Here is a 21,885-nt window from a genome sequence, read left to right on the forward strand (position 1 = left end):
TCTCCTCCCCAACCCGGAGATGGCACTCCACCCTTTTCCGGGCGAGAACCATGGACTCGGACTTGGAGGTACTGATTCTCATTCCGGTCGCTTCACACTCGGCTGCGAACCGATCCAGTGAGAGCAGAAGATCAAAACATAACATGACCAACACAAAACCTGATTCACAGGCGTGACACTCTGTGAGAAGGAGAGACAAGAAAGAGTGTAATGCCCGCAGCTAAAAGCAACTGCGTGAGAACGTATACTCGAATATCACGATATAGTCATTTTCTATATCGCACAGAGACAAACCCGCGATATATCGAGTATATCAATGTATCCCCCCAGCCCTACTCCACATTCACGCTTGACGGTGGTAAGCTACATTTGTAGCCACGGTTGCCTTGTGGTAGACTGCCTTTAAAGTCTTTACCGTCTATTTTTAAAAGAAATAACACAATTAGAGCGAGTTTCTCAACACAACCATGCACCCGAGGCCACACAATAAAAAGCCAACCTGCCCTTTGCCAGTAATGCATCCTGGACAAAACAAAAATAAACCCATTCCGTTCCATCAAATGATCCGCAATTATATTAACTTCCAAGTTCTCCGTCCGCACGCCAGCTGTGCTTTCTAGAAGATTAGTGTGCGGGAGGCGAGAACCAGCCTCTCCTCTCTCCGTCGCGCTCCAGCCGAGGACTACGTTAAGATCGGTGTTTTAAGGAGCTTCCCAGCTCTAATTGTGACCGATACCCAGAGCGAGAGTGCGACTAATGAGGCCCGGTGCGTACCCCCTGCTGTCGGACCACCTGCCAACGCAGTCCCCACCTTCACCTACGCTTCATCTGAGCAATGCATGGCGGTGGTCTACATGGGGCGTCCGTCCATCGATTGAGCACGCTCGCCGCCGTGAATTCATCTTTTAAGACGGAGTCTTTTCGATTTCTCCGGCCGCTGTCAGTCCTGTCCGCCAGGGAAGAGACAGGACGGAGTATTTCCTGCCGGATGGTCTTGTCCCCTGAGACCAGGCGGTTGCATCTGGTGCACTGTAATCAAACCAATCACGCCGGTTGATGGTCAGTGATTGCTTTTAGATTGGACGCCCTCCGCCATCCCCGTCCACCACCCCCTCCTTCTCCTGTCTTTTAACGGACACCTGCTACGGTGGAGAAATCAAGTGTATAAAATCAAGGCGATGGAGGACTTGATAACACATCTGTGGTCTCGGGAAAGGCTCTGATCGCCTCTAATGGGCTTGTTTTGTTTAATTTGTTTCCTCGTTATTTTAAGATGTTTTCCTGCAACAATGTGTTTGGGGACAACCATTTAAAAGTTTGAAAGAACTTTCTGGAAGTGTGGCACCCTTTTTTTAGCCCGGTTGTTTATCTATTCACCGTGGATGTGTTGTTGAGATCAGGCTTACAGAGCCGATTCAAATCCACATTTAAGCGAGCCCTGATTCAGTCCCAAGCGTTTTTTTGTTCTCTTTATGTCGGGAACATACTTGCCAACCTTGAGTCCTCCGATTTCAGGCGGTGAGGGGTTGGTGCGTTGTTTGGGGGGCGTGGTTAAGTGAAGTGAAGTGAAGTGAATTATATTTATATAGCGCTTTTCTGAAGTGACTCAAAGCGCTTTACATAGTGACACCCAATATCTAAGTTACATTCAAACCAGTGTGGGTGGCACTGGGAGCAGGTGGGTAAAGTGTCCAGCCCAAGGACACAACGGCAGTAACTAGGATGGCACAGGCGGGAATAGAACCTTCAACCCTCAAGTTGCTGGCACGCCCACTCTACCAACCGAGAGGGGAGAATTTGATTGATTGAAACTTTTATTAGTAGATTGCACAGTTCAGTACATATTCCGTACAATTGACCACTAAATGGTAACACCCCATAGCTCGGTTGGTAGAGTGGCCGTGCCAGCAACTTGAGGGTTGCAGGTTCGACACCCGCTTCCGCCATCCTAGTTACTGCCGTTGTGTCCTTGGGCAAGACACTTTACCCACCTGCTCTCAGTGCCACCCACACTGGTTTAAATGTAACTTAGATATTGGGTTTCACTATGTAAGGCGCTTTGAGTCAGTAGAGAAAAGCGCTATATAAATATAATTCACTTCATCTTGTTTAAGTCGGGCTCCATGTTAATCAGTTCATGGTACAAATATATACTATCAGCATAATACAGTCATCACAAAAAAAAAAGTTAATCATCATAGTATGTACATTGACTTATTTACATTATTTACAATCCGGGGGGTGGGATGAGGAGCTTTGGTTGATATCAGTACTTCAGTCATCAACAATTGCATCATCAGAGAAATGGACATTGACACAGTGTAGGTCTTACTTAGTAGGATATGTACAGCCAGCAGAGAACATAGTGAGTTCCCATAGCATAGGAACAAGTATATACATCGGAAATACATTTGATTATTTACTGTTGAGATCCGCTTTTTGGATCCTCCACATATTATTGTTTATGGTTCCATTTTTATTTTCACTCTCCGTCTGATCCTATTATTTCCTGTTTAGTCGGTCACCAAGGTAGCTTATCAGTTTCACCTGTTACTCACGGCCCTGCACACCTGTCCTCACTAATCACCTGCCTTATATAAGCCTTCCTCTTTACATTCTTCTGCCTGGGATCCAAATTTGTTCATACACAACGGTACATATGCTTTGCGCTTTTGCTTACATGCACATTTTTGTATTATTCTCGCGAGCTCTCGCGCTGCGCAATTTTATTCAATCTTAGCTCTCATGCTAAATGTTTTGTTTTCCCCTTTGTGTGCCTATGTGCCAGTTGAGTTTACTATTTGTTTATCCTAGCGTCTTTTGTTTGCCTTTTCTTAGCTCCAGTATTTTTGTTCTCTAGCACCTTTTGTTAAATAAATCATTAGTTCATACCTTTTGCTGTGCTCAATTTTCGACGCATCCTCGAGGGAATCACAATGCCGAACAGGCGTAACAATTTACATTAGGTTATTTACAATCCGGGGAGATGGGATGTTAATAGAGGAGTGTAATAGTAAAGGGTTGACGTTGCCTGGAGGTGTTGTGGTGCATGTACAGTAGATGGCAGTATTGTCCTGTTTAAGAGTGTCACAACAGTGACTGCTGTTGTTGTGTGTTGTTACCGCGCTGGGAGGACGTTACTGAAACTACCTAACAATAAACCCACATAAGAAACCAAGAACTCGCCCTCGATCATTCTACAGTTATAACGTCATTGGGCCGACACGGGAAAGCGGACGTGAAAACAGGCTGTCCTCACTCAGGTCCGTATGGAGCTGGAGGGGGCGTGGCCTCCAGCTCCGCCTGAATTTCGGGAGATTTTCGGGAGAACATTTGTCCCGGGAGGTTTTCGGGAGAGGCGCTGAGTTTCGGGAGTCTCCCGGAAAATCCGTGAGGGTTGGCAAGTAGGGTCGGGAACCTGAGGGTTGCAGGTTCGCTCCCCGCCTATTGACATCCAAATCGCTGCCATTGTGTCCTTGGTCAGGACATTTCACCCTTTCCGCAGGTGCCGCTCACACTGGTGAATGAATGATAGGTGGTGGTCGGAGGGGCCGTAAGCGCAAACTGGCAGTCACGCTTCCGTCAGTCTACCCCAGGGCAGCTGTGGCTACAGATGTAGCTTACCACCACCAGGTGTGAATGAATAATGGGTTTCCACTTTTCTGTGAGTGCTTTGAGTATCTAATAATAGAAGAGCGCGATATAAATCTAATCCACATCATCATCATCATCATCATCATCAATTCAGAGCAACATGAACCCTTAGACCAGGCCTGGGCAATTATTTTGACTGGGAGGCAGGTGAGGGGGCCTGAAGGCCAATATATTTATTTTTAGGAACACTAATACAAAAACCTCACAATAATAACCTGTACCGACTTAAACAAGTTGAAATACTTATTCGGGTGTTACCATTTAGTAGTCAATTGTACGGAATTTGTACTGTACTGTGCAATTACTAATAAAAGTTTGTATCAATCAATGTCTGATTCAATGCTAAAAACGTTTTGACGGATCGCCTTAAAAAACGGAATGGAATTTTACATTTTTCTATGAATGATAAAACACTGAATATTGACAAAATATGAACGCCACACCCCCTCTCGATCAAGATATTTTACAATCAAGCAAAACTCGGCAAAAATGCGACAAACAGCGAAATATGAATCCAAAAGGTAAGGCCACGCTAAACAAAGCGTTAATACGTAGGTAATAATGACTAATTAAGTCAATATGTTACCAATTTTCATCTTAATAAGCAACTCGTTAATGTTGAATATGTGTTCCCCATACTAAAGTGTTACCAATATTTCAACTTTTTATTTGTGAGTTAAACAAGTGAGAACCGATGGTTTCTCCGCTGGCCGGGTATGGCTCGGGTGCCACTTCCTGCTTTTCGCTAATTTACAACTTGTGATTGGATTTTCATTTGGGAGTCACAATTGAAAATACAAACACAGTCTAGGCTACTTAGATGGGCTACCGTCAACAACTCGTGATCTGATTGGCTATCGCAACTGTCAATCAGGCGGAATTTACAGAGCACTGGACAACAAGTGATTGGATAAAAGCTTTTAACGTAAAAACAAGCAACACCAGACCCTAATAAGACATGAAGAGAATATGATGAATACTTTATGGAAATTTTAATAATCCAATATCATGATATAGAGAAGGCCTTGCTGGCCCTAAAGGCACACCACTGTGGTTTAGTTTACCACACTATAGTAAGAGGAACATGTTCACCATAAATTAGTTGCTTATTAAAGTAACAAAGACTCAATTTTGGGTTATTTGGACACTAGGGGGACCTATAAGGGTTAAGGTTGGCATTAGGGTTACTAATAAGCAATAATTCTGAGGTTATTGAGAGAAGACTTTTCTTTAATGGCTTACTGGTTGTATAATAATAAGGCCATGCAGAACAAAGTGTTAATACATAGTTAATAATGACTAATTAAGTCAATATGTTACTAATTTGCATGTTAATAAGCAACTCATTAATGGTGAATATGTGTTCCCCATACTAAAGTGTTACCAATATTTCAACTTTTTATTTGTGAGTTAAACAAGTGAGAACCGATGATTTCTCCGCTGGCCGGGTATGGCTCGGGTGCCGCTTCCTGCCTTTCGCAAATTTACAACTTGTGATTGGATTCTCACTTGGGAGTCACAATTGAAAATACAATCACAGTCTAGGCTACTTAGATGGGCTACCGTCAACAACTTGTGATCTGATTGGCAATCCAAACTGTCTATCAGGCAACATTCACACAGTACTGGACAACAAGCGAGCTGAATTCCGATTGGATAAAAGCTTGAACGTAAAAACAAGCAAGTGTGAGACATGAGACATGAAGAGAATATGATAAATACTTTATGGAAAGTAAATTAAAATGAACTTTTATTAATCCATGATCATCATTTATGTTAGGCCAGTAGAGAAAGCCTTGCTGGCCCTAAAGGCACACCACTGTGGTTTAGTTTACCACACTTTAGTAAGAGGAACATGTTCACCATAAATTAGTTGCTTATTAAAGTAACAAAGACTCAATTTTGAGTTATTTGGACACTAGGGGGACCTATAAGGGTTAGGGTTGGCATTAGGGTTACTAATAAGCAATAATTCTGAGGTTATTGAGAGAAGACTCTTCTTTAATGGCTTACTGGTTGTATGATAATAAGGCCATGCAGAACAAAGCGTTAATACGTAGTTAATAATGACTAATTAAGTCAATATGTTACTAATTTGCATGTTAATAAACAACTCATTAATGGTGAATATGTGTTCCCCATACTAAATTGTTACCAATATTTCAACTTTTTATTTGTGAGTTAAACAAGTGAGAACCGATGATTTCTCCGCTGGCCGGGTATGGCTCAGGTGCCGCTTCCTGCTTTTCGCAAATTTACCACTTTTGATTGGATTCTCACTTGGGAGCCACAATTAAAAATACAATCACAGTCTAGGCTACTTAGATGGGCTACCGTCAACAACTCGTGATCTGATTGGCTATGGAAACTGTCTATCAGGCGGAATTCACACAGTACTGGACAACAAGCGAGCTGAATTCCGATTGGATAAAAGCTTGAACGTAAAAACAAGCAAGTGTGAGACATGAGACATGAAGAGAATATGATAAATACTTTATGGAAAGTAGATTAAAATGAACTTTTATCAATCCATGATCATCATTTACGTTAGGCCAGTAGAGAAAGCCTTGCTGGCCCTAAAGGCACACCACTGTGGTTTAGTTTACCACACTTTAGTAAGAGGAACATGTTCACCATAAATTAGTTGCTTATTAAAGTAACAAAGACTCAATTTTGAGTTATTTGGACACTAGGGGGACCTATAAGGGTTAGGGTTGGCGTTAGGGTTACTAATAAGCAATAATTTGGAGGTTATTGAGAGAAGACTCTTCTTTAATGGCTTACTGGTTGTATAATAATAAGGCCATGCAGAACAAAGCGTTAATACGTAATTAATAATGACTAATTAAGAAAATGTGTTACTAATTTGCATGTTAATAAGCAACTCATTAATGGTGAATATGTGTTCCCCATACTAAAGTGTTACCAATAGTTCAACTTTTTATTTGTGAGAGTTAAACGAGTGAGAACCGATGATTTCTCCGCTGGCCGGGTATGGCTCGGGTGCCGCTTCCTGCCTTTCGCAAATTTAAAACTTGTGATTGGATTCTCACTTGGGAGTCACAATTGAAAATACAATCACAGTCTAGGCTACTTAGATGGGCTACCGTCAACAACTCGTGATCTGATTGGCTATGGCAACTGTCTATCAGACGGAATTCACACAGCACTGGACAACAAGTGATTGGATAAAAGCTTTTAACGTAAAAACAAGAAACACCAGAGCCTGATAAGACGTGAAGAGAATATGATGAATACTTGATGGAAAGTAGATTAAAATTAATTTTTATTAATCCATGATCATGATATAGAGAAGGCCTTGCTGGCCCTAACGGCACACCACTGTGGTTTAGTTTACCATACTTGTAATGGCTCATCACGCCAAAAAAAAAAGTGCTCTCATTTCCAGACAAACCTGCCGGAGGATTGCAGGTCCTGGGACAGCAAGGTTACGGCACCGCTGCCAAGGTGCGCTCACTTGTTAGTCCATTTCAAGTACACAGAAAGGAATGTCTCTCATGTGACTGCGGGCCGGCGGAGCGTGACCACGGCGAGCGCCGGGCGGTCTCACATGAGAGGGCAGCAGACAGGCAGCGGCGAGAACAAGGGGTGCCACCGCTGTCAGATGTTCAACACCTCAGACGCTCCGACCGTGCAATCCACCGCTCCGCTCGCTCTTTTGACTAATTGACCCTGAGCTGATATGTCAGACGCTCATGGGAGGACGTGCTTCTCATAGCTGCTTTTTTTTTTTTTTGCTCTTATTTATAAATAAATAAATGGGTTGTACTTGTATAGCGCTTTTCTACCTTCAAGGTACTCAAAGCGCTTTGACACTACTTCCACATTTACCCATTCACACATACATTCACACACTGATGGAGAGAGCTGCCATGCAAGGCGCCAACCAGCACCCATCAGGAGCAAGGGTGAAGTGTCTTGCTCAGGACACAACGGATGTGACGAGGTTGGTTCTAGGTGGGATTTGAACCAGTGACCATCGGGTTGCGCACGGCCACTCTCCCACTGCGCCACGCTTATGACTTTTGAAAAGTTGTGCTCAACCATCAAGCATAACTGTAGAACAGATCTGGGCAAATTAAGGCCCGGGGGCCACATGCGGCCCGTTAAGTATTTCAATCTGGCTCACCAGACATTCCCCCCAAATTTTTTTTAGATCTTTAATGGCCTACTGAAATGAGATTTTCTTATTCAAACGGGAATAGCAGGACCATTCTGTGTCATACTTGATCATTTCGCGATATTGCCATATTTTTGCTGGAAAGATTTAGTAGAGAGAATCGACGATAAAGTTCGCCCATATTTGTACTTCCTGAAAAAGCCTCGCCTTTACCACGATGACGTCACATGTTGATGGCTCCTCATATATTCACATTGATTTTATTGTCTCCAACAAAAACAGTTATTCGGACCGAAAAAAACGACAATTTCCCCATTAATTTGAGCGAGGATGAAAGATTTGTGTTTGAGGATATTGATAGCGATGAACTAGAAAAAAAAAGTTTTAAAAAAAATCCCCAAAAAAAAAAAAACGCGATAGCATTGGGACGTATTCCGATGTTTTTAAAGACATTTACTAGGATAATTCTGGGAAATCCCTTATCCCTCTATTGTGTTGCTAGTGTTTTAGTGAGTTAAAACAGTGGTCCCCAACCACCGGGCCGTGGCCCGATTGGTACCGGGCCGCAGAGGAATTTTTTATTAAAAAAAAAATATATATTTTTTGTTTTTTTATTAAATCAACATAAAAAAACACAATATACACTTACAAATAGTGCACCGACCACAAAAAACTCCCTTTTTCATGACAAAAACGTCCCTTTTTCATGACAAAGAAGAAAGAAAAAAAAAAGAAAAAAAAAGGACACTCCCCTCCCGGGCCGCGTGACAAATTATTAAGCGTTGTCCAGTCCGCGGATACAAAAAGGTTGGGGACCACTGAGTTAAATAGTGCCTTAAAGTCGGAGGGGTGTGTCCAAGGCCGGGTGTTGACGCGCAGTGTCTCGGGCGAGTCGACGGCAGCTATGGACGGCACAAGCTCAGCTTTTATTCGGTACGAACTGACTTTTTAACTACAATTTTCTCACCGAAACCTAATGGTTGACATTTGGTCTGGATTAATGTTCGCTTGACCGTGCTGTGATCCATAGTAAATTTTCATCTCCAGGAATTTTACACAAGGAATCACCGTGTGTTTGTGTGGCTAAAGGCTAAAGCTTCCCAACTCCATCTTTCGACTTTGACTTCTCCAATATTAATTGAATAAATTGCAAAATATTCAGCAACATGGATGTCCAAAATACTGTGTAGTTATGCCGTTAAAGCAGACGACTTTTAGCTGTGTGTGTGCGTAGCGCTCATACTTCCTAAAACCCTGTGACGTCTTGCGTATACGTCATTATTACACAACGTTTCTAAGTCGAAACTCCCGGGAAATTTAAAATTGTAATTTAGTAAACTAAAAAAGCCGTATTGGCATGTGTTGCAATGTTAATATTTCATCATTGATATATAAACTATCAGACTGCGTGGTCGGTAGTAGTGGGTTTCAGTAGGCCTTTAAGGTGGAAAGTGTAGCTGCCATTATGATGTGCAGTGATGATTTCAAATGACCGCAAGTCTTGAACTATACGAAGTATTTCAATGGCTGGAATCTGCGCTTTTGCATGATATACTAGTTACTATGGTAATCTATATAGTTACTCTGGTAATCTAAGTCACAGAAGCTCAGACGAGGCACCAAGCAGTGGGAGTGGGGAGCGTTTCCACAGAGCGTCAGCCTGAAATGCAGGTGTCAGGGACAGACATGGAAGGAGATTTTCACAACAAAGTTCTAAAGCTTCATAATTTATCAGATTTTATATTGTATTTTTATCTTCCATCCATCCATCCATCTTCTTCCTCTTATCCGAGGTCGGGTCACGAAGGCGGGGAAGCCAAAACTTCCCTCTCCCCAGCCACTTCCCGGGGGATCCCGAGGCGTTCCCAGGCCAGCCGGGAAACATAGTCTTCCCGACGTGTCCTGGGTCTTCCCCGTGGCTTCCTACCGGTTGGACGTGCCCTAAACACCTCCCTAGGGAGGCGTTCGGGTGGCATCCTGACCAGATGCCCGAACCACCTCATCTGGCTCCTCTCGGATGGCAGAACTTCCCACCCTGTCTCTAAGGGAGAGCCCCGCCACCCTGCGGAGGAAACTCATTTCGGCCGCTTGTACTCGTTATCTTGTCCTTTCGGTCAAAACCCAAAACTCCTGACCATAGGTGAGGATGGGAACGTAGATCGACCGGTAAATTGAGAGCTTTGCCTTCCGGCTCAACTCCTTCTTCACCACAACGGATCGATACAGCGTCTGCATTACTGAAGACGCCGCAGCGATCTGCCTGTCGATCTCACGATCCACTCTTCCCCCACTCGTGAACACGACTCCGAGGTACTTGAAATCCTCCACTTGGGGAAAGGTCTCCTCCCAAACCCAGAGATGGCATTCCACCCTTCTACGGGCGACAACAATGGACTCGGACTTGGAGGTGCTGATTCTCATCCCGGTCGCTTCACACTCGGCTGCGAACCGATCCGGTGAGAGCTGAAGATCCTGGCCAGAGGAAGCCATCAGGACCACATCTGTCATAGTTGGTGACGAACCCCAAGATGCAGAGACGGAGGCAGGCATCGAGTAAGAAAACATGATTTAATAAAAACACTTAGACAAAACCGGACAAAAGGGTACAAACAAAAGATGCCCACGAGGCGGATAACAAACTCGGCTATGAACAAACAAACTGGAAGCAGGGAACAAAAGACAGTAAGCTATGAACAGCTACCAAATATTGCTTACCGCTACACTGCATTGACACGACCAGTAGGAACGACAAGTAGAAATGACATTGACACGACACGACAAGAGCGACAATACAATAATCTAGCACTGACTGGAGGAGAAAACAGGTCTAAATAGGAAGTGGGCTGATTGACACCAGGTGTGGCCAGGTGCCAATCAGCCGCAGTTGAGGGGAAACAGCGCTCAGAGAGAAAGACAGGAAACAGACAAAATAAGAGCGCTGACAGGAAAAACTACACAAACACAGAGGAAAAACTAAAACACAAACAGACTTTCAGGGGCAAGCCTGACAATATCATCTGCAGAAAGCAGAGACCTAATCCTGCAACCACCAAACTGGATCCCCTCAACGCCTTGACTGCGCCTAGAAATTCTGTCCATAAAAGTTATGAACAGTCGGTGACAATATTTTTACCTTTTGCGTTCATATTTTGCTCTTTGTCGCCTTTTGCGTGATTGTAAAATATGTCGATCAAAAGGGGGCGTGGCGTTCACATGTCAATATTCAGTGTTTTATCGATCATAGAAAAATGTAAAATTCCATTCCGTTTTTTTAGGCGGTTTGTCAAAACGTTTTTTAGCATTCAATCAGACATTATTGTGAGGTTTTGTATTAGTGTTCCTACAAATAGATATACTGGCCCTCAGACACATTTCTTTCTATAAATGTGGCCCCTTTCAGTCAAAAATATTGCCCTGGTCTGCTGTAGAAAGTTCTTTGACCCTCCCAAGCTTTATATCATAAACTGATATAAACACTCTGTGAGGACGCCAAATAACCCTTGGGGGTGATCGTTACTTGAACCCTCTTTGTCTCTTATTTTCCAGCCTCTGGACTATGAGACCAAGAAAGCTTACACCTTCAAGGTGGACGCCTCCAACGCTCATCTCGATCATCGGTTCCAAACCTTCGGGGCCTTCAAAGACACGGCCACGGTGAAGATTAACGTCCTGGATGTGGACGAGCCCCCAGTGTTCAATAAGCCCGCCTACGTGATGGATGTGTACGAGGACACACCGGCGGGCACCATCATCGGAGCGGTGACGGCTCAGGACTTGGACGCCAGCAGCAGTCCAGTCAGGTAAAGTTCAACTCACTTGGCACGACTCCCCTGGCGAGGGTTTTGGGTTCCTGCGCTGAAACTGGTTAGCAATGCAGGAAATAATTGAAATTCTTGTTAGTTTAGCTCGGGTTTCGAAAAGATAGTTATAATTATTTAAGACTAGGGCTGGGCGATATATCGAAATACTCGATATATGTGTGTCTATATCGTGATATTCGAGTATACGTTCTCACACAGTTGCTTTTAGCTGCGGGCTTTATTCTACAGGCGTTTACAAGTTAACACCATTACAAGCGTCTGTGTTGGTATTATTTTTGTACAGTTTCGTAAATTCCTCAGTAAATTCACCAAAACGTCACAGCGGAGTTATTGAGTCTGTTTAGCAGATCGGACAGTTAGCTTTCGCAGCTTGTGGGTCCATGTCAGTGTTAATTTTGACAGCAAAATATGATTTAGTTTTAGTCATAGTCTTTTGACTTAAATATAATTTAGTTTTAGTCATAATTTAGTTATTTAAATTGTTTTAGTTTTAGTCTGGGCTTCACGGTGGCAGAGGGGGTTAGTGCGTCTGCCTCACAATACGAAGGTCCTGCAGTCCTGGGTTCAAATCCAGGCTCGGGATCTTTCTGTGTGGAGTTTGCATGTTCTCCCCGTGAATGCGTGGGTTCCCTCCGGGTACTCCGGCTTCCTCCCACTTCCAAAGACATGCACCTGGGGATAGGTAGATTGGCAACACTAAATTGGCCCTAGTGTGTGAATGTGAGTGAGAATGTTGTCTGTCTATCTGTGTTGGCCCTGCGATGAGGTGGCGACTTGTCCAGGGTGTACCCCGCCTTCCGCCCGATTGTAGCTGAGATAGGCGCCAGGGCCCCCCGCGACCCCGAAAGGGAATAAGCGGTAGGAAACGGATGGATGGATGGATAGTTTAAGTCTAGTTTTAGTTGACGAAATATAAGATTATAGTAGATTTAGTCGACTAAAGGGTAATATGTAAACTTTCCCTTCAATTTCTGAAAGTCAAAGCAAAACAGCGGAAAAATCACAGATACAAGTCGTATTTTATTGAAAATCATGTCTCAAATTTAGTATTTCACGAATAAGCCGTGTAATAAACGGGATAACGTCGAGTGAGTTGTATGTTGCGGAAAATGCTTACCTGTGTGTGGATTTCGGGGTGATTCGACTGTAAATGTCGCTTCAAGTTTGTTGTGTTTTTCCTCCCGCCGCATTTCTTACACTGCGTCTTGTTATCTGTGACGTCAAATATAAAATTTCCCCATAAGTCCTCTCTCCTCTTCCTCCCCGGCGTTGACATGTTGTCTTCTGCAGTCTCAGACGCAAACTACGTTTACGTAACTTCCTTACCACGTCGCTCTGATTGGTTCTCTTCCCCACTCCTCCCGCCTCTTCCTAACGAAATGAGTTCCGATTGGATCTCGTCTCTGGCAGACATTTTCGTCTGGTTTTTATTCGTTGACGGATATGTCAATACACCTCGTCATCGTCTTAGTCCACGTAAATAATTTTTTATTTATTTATTGTCTCGTTTTAGTCAGGAAAAAAAAAGGTCGTTGACGATAACTTTGACGAAAATTTTTCGGCAACAAAATCAACACTGGTCCATGTTCTGTTTTGTTTGATCAGCCGTTTTACTGCCTTGTTACAGACACTGAATATAAAAAAAAGTATGAAAACACACATTTACGAAACTTTTATGTGTAAATAACTCATTATACAAAGTGTATATCTGCTGCTTATAGCGCGGGGCAGCTAATATGAAGAAAGGTGTATTTATTTGATCAAATTAGTGGGTGTGGCTTGTATTCCGGTGCACACTATAGCAGTGGTTCTCAATCTTTTTTCAGTGATGTACCCACTCTGAAATTTGTTTTAATTCAAGTACGCCCTAATCAGAGCAAAACTAGTTAATTGTTCTTAATGGAAAGGACACAAGGCCACCGCTTTTTACTCTCGGGGTCTCCTAGCCGCTCAGGCAAATCATATGGTCTAAAGATGCATTTTTCCATCGACAACATGACATCATCGTGCCAAGTGTGTGCTCTTTCAGTCAATTAGTGCAGTGGTTCTTAACCTTTTTTTCAATCATGTACCCCCTGTGAACATTTTTTTAATTCAAGTACCCTCTAATGCAGTGGTGTCAAACTCAAATACAGAGTGGGCCAAAATTTAAAACGGAACAAAGCCGCGGGCCAAGGTTGAACAAATTAACCTTTTAATAGGGACCCAAACAAGTTTTGCAATGAATATTGAACAAGCAAGGCTTAAATAGGGCAGCATGGTGGCAGAGGGTTTAGTGCATCTGCCTCACAATACGAAGGTCCTGAGTAATCCTGGGTTCAACCCCGGGCTCGGGATCTTTCTGTGTGGAGTTTGCATGTTCTCCCCGTGACTGCGCGGGTTCCCTCTGGGTACTCCGGCTTCCTCCCATGGAACAGGCTGAGCTTATATAATGTAATAGTGCAAAATCAACTTTCAGTGGTATATTAAATCAAATTGAATTAAAAAAAATGAATGCCTCTTTTCTATTTGCAGCCTTCTGAGGTAAATATCAACATCAACTTTTTCCACAGGCTAACAAATTCGAAAATAAAATAAAAATGGAGGTGGGCGGGGTTTGGTGCTACCGGGGGGTGTATATTATAGCGTTCCGGTAGAGTTAGTGCTGCAAGGGGTTCTGGATATTTGTTCTGTTGTGTTTATGTTGTGTTACGGTGTGGGTGTTCTCCCGAAATGTGTTTTGTCATTCTTGTTTGGTGTGGGTTCACAGTGTGGCGCATATTTGTAACAGTGTTAAAGTTGTTTATACGGCCACCCTCAGTGTGACCTGTATGACTGTTGGCCAAGTATGCGTGTGTGAAAGCTGCATATATTGTGTGACTTGGCCAGCACACTGTTTATATAGAGGAAAAGAGGACGTGACGGCATGTTGTAGAGGACAGTGCCTTTAGGGCACGCTCCCAATATTGTTGTCCGGGTGGAAATCGGGAGAATGGTTGCCCAGAGAGATTTTCGGGAAGGGCACTAAACTTTGGGAGTCTCACGGGAAAATCAGGAGGGTTGGCAAGTATGAGTATTAGCGGTGAATGTGGTGTTACCGGCGGGCCAGCTCTAATCTTAATTTGATATTGCCTCAAGGGGCAAATGAAATTAAACGGCGGGCCAGATTTGGCCCGCGGGCCAGAGTTTGACACCCATGCTCTAATGACAGCAAAGCATTTTTGGTTGAAAAAAAAGAGATAAAGAAGTCAAATAAAGCACTATGTCATCAGTTTCTGATTCATTAAATTGTACAACAGCACAAAATATTGCTCATTTGAAGTGGTCTTGAACTATTTGGGAAAAAAAGACATAAAAATAACAAAAAACTTGTTGAAAAATAAACAAGTGATTCAATTATAAATAAAGATTTCTACAAATACAAGTAATCACTTACTTTAAGTGCCCTCTTATGGATTCATGAACTTAATTCTAAACATTTCTCCACAAAAAAAAGGAATCTTTAACATCGATATTTATGGAACATGTCCACAAAAAATCTAGCTGTCAACACTGAATATTGCATTGTTGCATTTCTTTTCACAGTTCATATTTTGTTGAAGTACTATTCAACAAATATAGTTATATATTTTGTTTTAAATTGTAGCTATTTTTAGAATATTTTTGAAAAATCTCACATACCCCTTGGCATACCGTCAAGTACCCACATTTGAGAACCACTGCTCTATAGTCTGGAAAATACGTTAACACTAAGCTAAATTTTTCATATTTAATGTCTTACATTTTGGAACTTATGGTTCAGCTACTGATTAAAAACCACTTTAAAAAAATACAACAAAAAAGGAATTTGTTGTTGGAGGAAATATTGTTCATATTATTTTAAGCCCATTTAAACAATGAACATTGACAAACGCAGTGAACATGTAATTAAATGATATCCAATTAGCAATGTAAATGTAATTATCAGGACAAATGAAGCGCTTTGGCCTTTTAATGAAGTGCTCTCTAAACGAGGCTGATTGGGAATAACACCCCAACGCCGCTAACTTGCTCGCTTATTGGACCCAAATGTCCCGACGGTCTCTCCAGGCTTCCCGAGTGGCGTGATTGAAGCATTTATGTCTTTAATCCACTCGTCAATGTCTGCCGCTCTTGTTCATCAAGGCCATCGCTGCTTTCATCCCGAGAGTTCTGTCAGTTTGCCTCATCAGCCCACGGAACAATCAATCAATCCCCGGATCAACATCTGACTTTGTCGCCAAGGAGCCGCTTTGCGTCATCGCTCTCCAACTTGTCTTGGTGACTTTGTGCAATCGTGACTTTATGAGAGCTTGCTTACGTTGACATCACGTCTGTCGGTGGCCATCATTTAAAATACCACGAATTGTACGTCAAAAGGATACAAAGAGTATAGGAAGCAGCAATAATGGGGGAACAATCTATCCATCCCATCCATCCATTTTCTACCGCTTGTCGGTGGAGCCTAGCTCAGCTGCATTTGATAACCATTACACGTATTTTGCAAGCATTTGATACAAATCAATCATCACTATAGTTAGAGCTAGTTTGACATTGGACCGCCACCATCTCGGATCAGACATTTAAAATCCACAAAATTCTGAGATATTGGGTTGGAAATGTAAACCAAAGGACCTCTGAATCAAAAGATGTATTGTTTGGAGCTTGGATTGTAGCCCTTTAGATGAAATCAATAAGAATATACAAATTATAGGCACACACACACATACATACATATACATATATATATACAGTGGGGCAAAAAAAGTATTTCGTCAGCCACCGATTGTGCAAGTTCTCCCACTTAAAATGATGACAGAGGTCTGTAATTTTCATCATAGGTACACTTCAACAGTGGGGGACAGAATGTGAAAAAAAAATCCAGGCATTCACATTGTAGGAATTTTAAATAATTGATTATGGTGAAAAATAAGTATTTGGTCAACCATTCAAAGCTCTTACTGATAGAAGGAGGTTTTGGCTCAAAATCTCACGATACATTCATTCTTTCCTTAACACGGATCAATCGTCATGTCCCCTTAGCAGAAAAAACAGCCCCAAACCATGATGTTTCCACCCCCATACTTCACAGTAGGTATGGTGTTCTTGGTATGCAACTCAGTATTCGTCTTCCTCCAAACAAGACGAGTTGAGTTTATACCAAAAATTTCTATTTTTGTTTCATCTGACCACATGGTCATCCATGTGCTCTCTGGCAAACTTCAGACGGGCCTGGACATGCACTTGCTTAAGCAGGGGGACACGTCTGGCACTGCAGGATTTGATTCCCTGTCAGCGTAGTGTGTTACTGATGGTAACCTTTGATACTTTTGGTCCCAGCTCTCTGCAGGTCATTCAACAGGCCCCCTGGTGAATGACCTCAAAATGATCTCATGATCATTTTGACCCCACGCGATGATATCTTGCGTGGAGCCCCAGATCGAGGGAGATTATCAGCGGATAATTGCTCCCACAGTTGATTGTTTCACACCAAACTGCTTGCCTATTTTAGATTCACTCTTCCCAGTCTGGTGCAGGTATACAATTATTTTCCTGGTGTCCTTCGACAGCTCTTTGGGCTTGGCCAAAGTGGAGTTTGGAGTCTGACTGTTTCAGGCTATGGACAGGTGTCTTTTATACAGATAACGAGTTCAAACAAGTGCCATTAAAACAGGTAAGGAGTGGAGGACAGAAGAGCTTCTTAGAGAAGAAGTTACAAGTCTGTGAGAGCCAGAGATCTTCCTTGTTTGAAGTGACCAAATACTTATTTTCCACCATAATTTACAAATAAATTCTTTAAAATTCCTACAATGTGAATTCCTGGATTTTTTTTTCACATTCTGTCTCTCACAGTTGAAGTGTACCTAGGATGAAAATTAGTGACCGCTGTCATCATTTTAAGAGGTTGAACTTGCACAATCGGTGGCTGACTAAATACTTTTTTGCCCCACTGTACATACATAATTATATATATATATATATATATATATATATATAGTAGTGTATTTTAGGTTTTGCATTGAATATTGAACAAGCAAGGCTTATTTAACTTTATAGTGACATGCAAAATCGAGTTTTGTTGGTAGCGGGGGTGTATATTGTAGCGTACCGGAAGAGTTATTGCTGCAAGGGATTCTGGGTATCTGTTCTGTTGTGTTTATGTTGTGTTACGGTGCGGATGTTCTCCCGAAATGTGTTTGTCATTATTGTTTGGTGTGGGTTCACAGTGTGGTGTAACAGTGTTAAAGTTGTTTATACGGCTACCCTCAGTGAAACCTGTGTGGCTGTTGACCAAGTATGCCTTGCATTCACTTGTGTGTGTGTGTAGAAGCCGCATATATTACATAACTGGCTGTTTGTATGGAGGAAAAGCGGACGTGACGACAGGTTGTAGAGGATGCTAAAAGCAGTACCTTTAAGGCACGCCCCCAATATTGTTGTCCGGGTGGAAACTCGGGAGAATGGTTGCCCCGGGAGATTTTCGGGGGAGGCACTGAAATTCGGGATTCTCCTGGAAAAATCGGGAGGGTTGACAAGTATGAGAATTAGCGTTGAATGCGGTGATACAGCGGCACCGCCACTGTATAATACCGGCGGGCCAGCTCTAATGTTAATTTATTATTGCCTCAAGGGCCAAATGAAACTACACGGCGGACCAAATTTGGCCCGCGGGCCAGAGTTTGACACCCATGGTGTATTTGTTCATCCTATGGTCACATATGCGGGTTGTCTTACATCAGCACCGAAAGTCGTAAGATCAGCTGTTCACCTTGCGGGTTTTTCCGGGGACGCACAGGGAAATCCTTTTTTTAGCTGCCGTCTTGTTTTATATGTATTGCTGCCTTTGAACCTATCAATATGTTTACTTTTAAATAAATAAATAAATGGGTTGTACTTGTATAGTGCTTTTCTACCTTCAAGGTACTCAAAGCGCTTTGACACTACTTCCACATTTACCCATTCACACACACATTCACACACTGATGGAGGGAGCTGCCATGCAAGGCGCCAACCAGCACCCATCAGGAGCAAGGGTGAAGTGTCTTGCTCAGGACACAACGGACGTGACGAGGTTGGTACCAGGTGGGATTTGAACCAGGGACCCTCGGGTTGCGCACGGCCACTCTCCCACTGCGCCACGCCGTTCCTACCCTTTTGTATGCACATTAAGTCAACAAAAAAATCCCGACTTTGGAGCAATGTTCACGGACTCTAGTAGTTGGCTCTCTATTAAATGCAACGGTTTTCTGTATTGGGACCACGATTTATGTCCTGTTTTGTTCAAGGTACATTTTCACTGTTGATGTCTCATGATGGGTAGAAATACAAGAACACACACACACACACGGACGAGAAAGAAAAAGAGCACTACAAGTAAAACAGTGTCCAGTGGTGCGATAAGATCTAAATAGAAGCTCTACTTCTTCTCGGTAATTACAAGGGGAGACATTTAAACATCACTGGGCCGTTATAGATGTGACACAAGTTGTCGCTTTTCTTCCCTACGCCCTGGCTAGCGCCATCACACAACCGCTCAGCCGACCTGAGTGCTACAACAATAGACTTAGTCTTAAAAATGCATGAAAAGCCTTTTGTTCTTAAAATCTATTAGCCCTGGGGGCGAGCGCTTCCTGTGAGATGCATTGTCAGAGACTGAGAGGGACACCTGTTTCATTGGTCCGGGGATGTTTTCAATGAATATTTTACTGCGAGACTACACTAAACAAAAGCAAGGAATGGGAGGCTTTGGTCACAATAGAAAGGTCTCTTGTTTGCAAAACTGCACTTTGTCTCCTGCACGTTAAATATTAAGGAATAGCGGCATGCTGTGCAATAAGCTCACATGAAAACAAAAGAGCCCATGACCCATCATGCATAGGGAAGCATGCTTTTAGACCCGGGGCTACTCAACTTTCGTGCTATTTAGCAGCAATGCGTGCCTTTATCAGCGTCTGGGGGAGACAAAGGGCCGTCATGAATATTGCAACGATGGCGGATTTTGAGGCGCTTTAGGCGTTATGGCGTCACAAGGGACCCGTTGTCGGTCGTGAACTTGAAGAACTTTGCAGACCGGAGTGGAACTGCTTGCAATGAGTGGACAGTCCATTAGCTCGAGTGTTCACTGCACCCAATTAACAATCATTTACGACTCACATTTGTTAGAGCTACAATACCATCTTGGTCTGGGACGGTTAGGTTTCCATTTTTAAAAGAGTACAGTAATCTAATTAATGGCAATTTAGAGAAGATAAAATAAGTTTGGGAGGCTGCGGGGGCTGAACCGCAAACGGGAGGGGATCCACCGGACTGTGGAAAACGACAAAAACATCGTATTAAAACGCATCGCTCAGTCTGACACACTCCAAAAAAATGGGGTTGAATGGCAGGCTCTTCATTTATTTTTTTTTTACGTTTTGGTTGATTGATACTTTTATTAGTAGATTGCACAGTACAGTACATATTCCGTACAATTGACCGCTAAATGGTAACACCCGGACTTGTTTAAGTCGGGGTCGTCGTTAATCGATTCATGGTACAAATATATAATATCAGCATAATAGTGAAGTGAAGTGAATTATATTTATATAGCGCTTTTCTCAAGTGACTCAAAGCGCTTTAAATATTTAAACCGGTGTGGGTGGCACTGGGAGCAGGTGGGTAAAGTGTCTTGGCAAAGGATACAACGGCAGTGACTAGGATGGCACAAGCGGGAATCGAACTTGCAACCCTCAAGTTGCTGGCACGGCCACTCTACCAACCGAGCTATGCCGCCCCAATACAGTCATCACACAAGTTAATCATCATAGTATATACATTATATTATTTACATTATTTGCAATCCGGGGGGGCGGATAAATAATGAATAATAATAATTATAATAATAAATAATAATTTTAATACATATTCCAAAGTGTAATATTTCATGTGAAGTATTTGGAATCTATGTCTCCAGCCGGGAGACATAGTCTTCCCAACGTGTCCTGGGTCTTCCCCGTGGCCTCCTACCGGTTGGACGTGCCCTAAACACCTCGCTAGGGAGGCGTTCGGGTGGCATCCTGACCAAATGCCCGAACCACCTCATCTGGCTCATCTCGATGTGAAGGACCAGCGGCTTTACTTTGAGTTCCTCCCGGATGGCAGAGCTTCTCACCCTATCTCTAAGGGAGAGCCCCGCCACACGGCAGAGGAAACTCATGTCAGCCGCTTGTACCCGTGATCTTGTCCTTTCGGTGAGGTGAGGATGGGAACGTAGATCGACCGGTAAATTGAGAGCTTTGCCTTCCGGCTCAGCTCCTTCTTCACCACAACGGATCGATACAATGTCTGCATCACTGAAGACGCCGCACCGATCCGCCTGTCGATCTCACGATCCACTCTTCCCTCACTCGTGAACAAGACTCCTAGGTACTTGAACTCCTCCACTTGGGGTAGGGTCTCCTCCCCAACCCGGAGATGGCATTCCACCCTTTTCCGGGCGAAAATCCACTAAAATCCTTCGTGTTTAAAATAAGTATTGTTTTTTTTTTTTTTTTACTTTCAATGTTTATATATCTAGTTCAACTTGAGATCTATCCGTTTTTTGTCATAAAAAAAACTTGAGTTTTTACTGCAAAAACACAAAGAATGCAATGTTTCTCCTCCAAAAATATATTTAAAGCGGGATTTTTGATTTGAAGTTATTGGAGCCTTGAATTGATTGATTGATTGATTGAATGGTAGATTGATTGATTGATCACACTAATGTTTAAATATCTAGTTCAACTTGATATTAATCTGTTTTATGTCATAAAAAAACTTGAATTTTTACTGCAAAAACACAAAAATTGCAATGTGTTTCCTCCAAAAAATATTTTAAAGTGGAATTTTTGATTTGAAGTTATTTGAGCCTTGAATTGATTGATTGATAGATTGATTGATTGATTGTTTAATCCCACTAAAATCCTTAGTGTTTAAAATAGTTTCATTTTAAATTTTTTACTTTCAATGTTTGAATGACAAGTTCAACTTGAGATCCATCCCTTTTGTCATAAAAAAAAAGTCGAGTTTTTACTGCAAAAACACAAAAAATGCAATGTTTCCTCAAGAAAATATTTCAAAGTGTAATTTTTGATTTGAAGTTATTGGAACCTTGAATTAACTGATTGAATAATCCCAGTAAAATCCTTAGTGTTTAAAATTGTATTTATTAATTTTTTTTTTTTTTTACTTTCAATGTTTAAATATGTAGTTTAACTTGTGATCTATCCGTTTTATGTCATAAAAAAAACTTGT

At 42.4% G+C, this 21,885-nt stretch overlaps 1 protein-coding gene across 1 annotated transcript in view; it reads left to right on the forward strand.

Annotated features, from left to right (window-relative positions):
- LOC133569299 (cadherin-12-like) overlaps positions 1–21,885 on the forward strand; it is a 343,124-nt gene that overhangs the window by 270,923 nt on the left and 50,316 nt on the right. Inside the window, exon 7 of the mRNA XM_061921526.1 lies at positions 11,342–11,595. Within this exon, the coding sequence (XP_061777510.1) occupies positions 11,342–11,595 (254 nt within the window). The remainder of the gene's footprint in view (positions 1–11,341; positions 11,596–21,885) is intronic.

This window comes from Nerophis ophidion, linkage group LG15 (assembly GCF_033978795.1).
Source record: "Nerophis ophidion isolate RoL-2023_Sa linkage group LG15, RoL_Noph_v1.0, whole genome shotgun sequence".
NCBI lineage: Eukaryota > Metazoa > Chordata > Actinopteri > Syngnathiformes > Syngnathidae > Nerophis > Nerophis ophidion.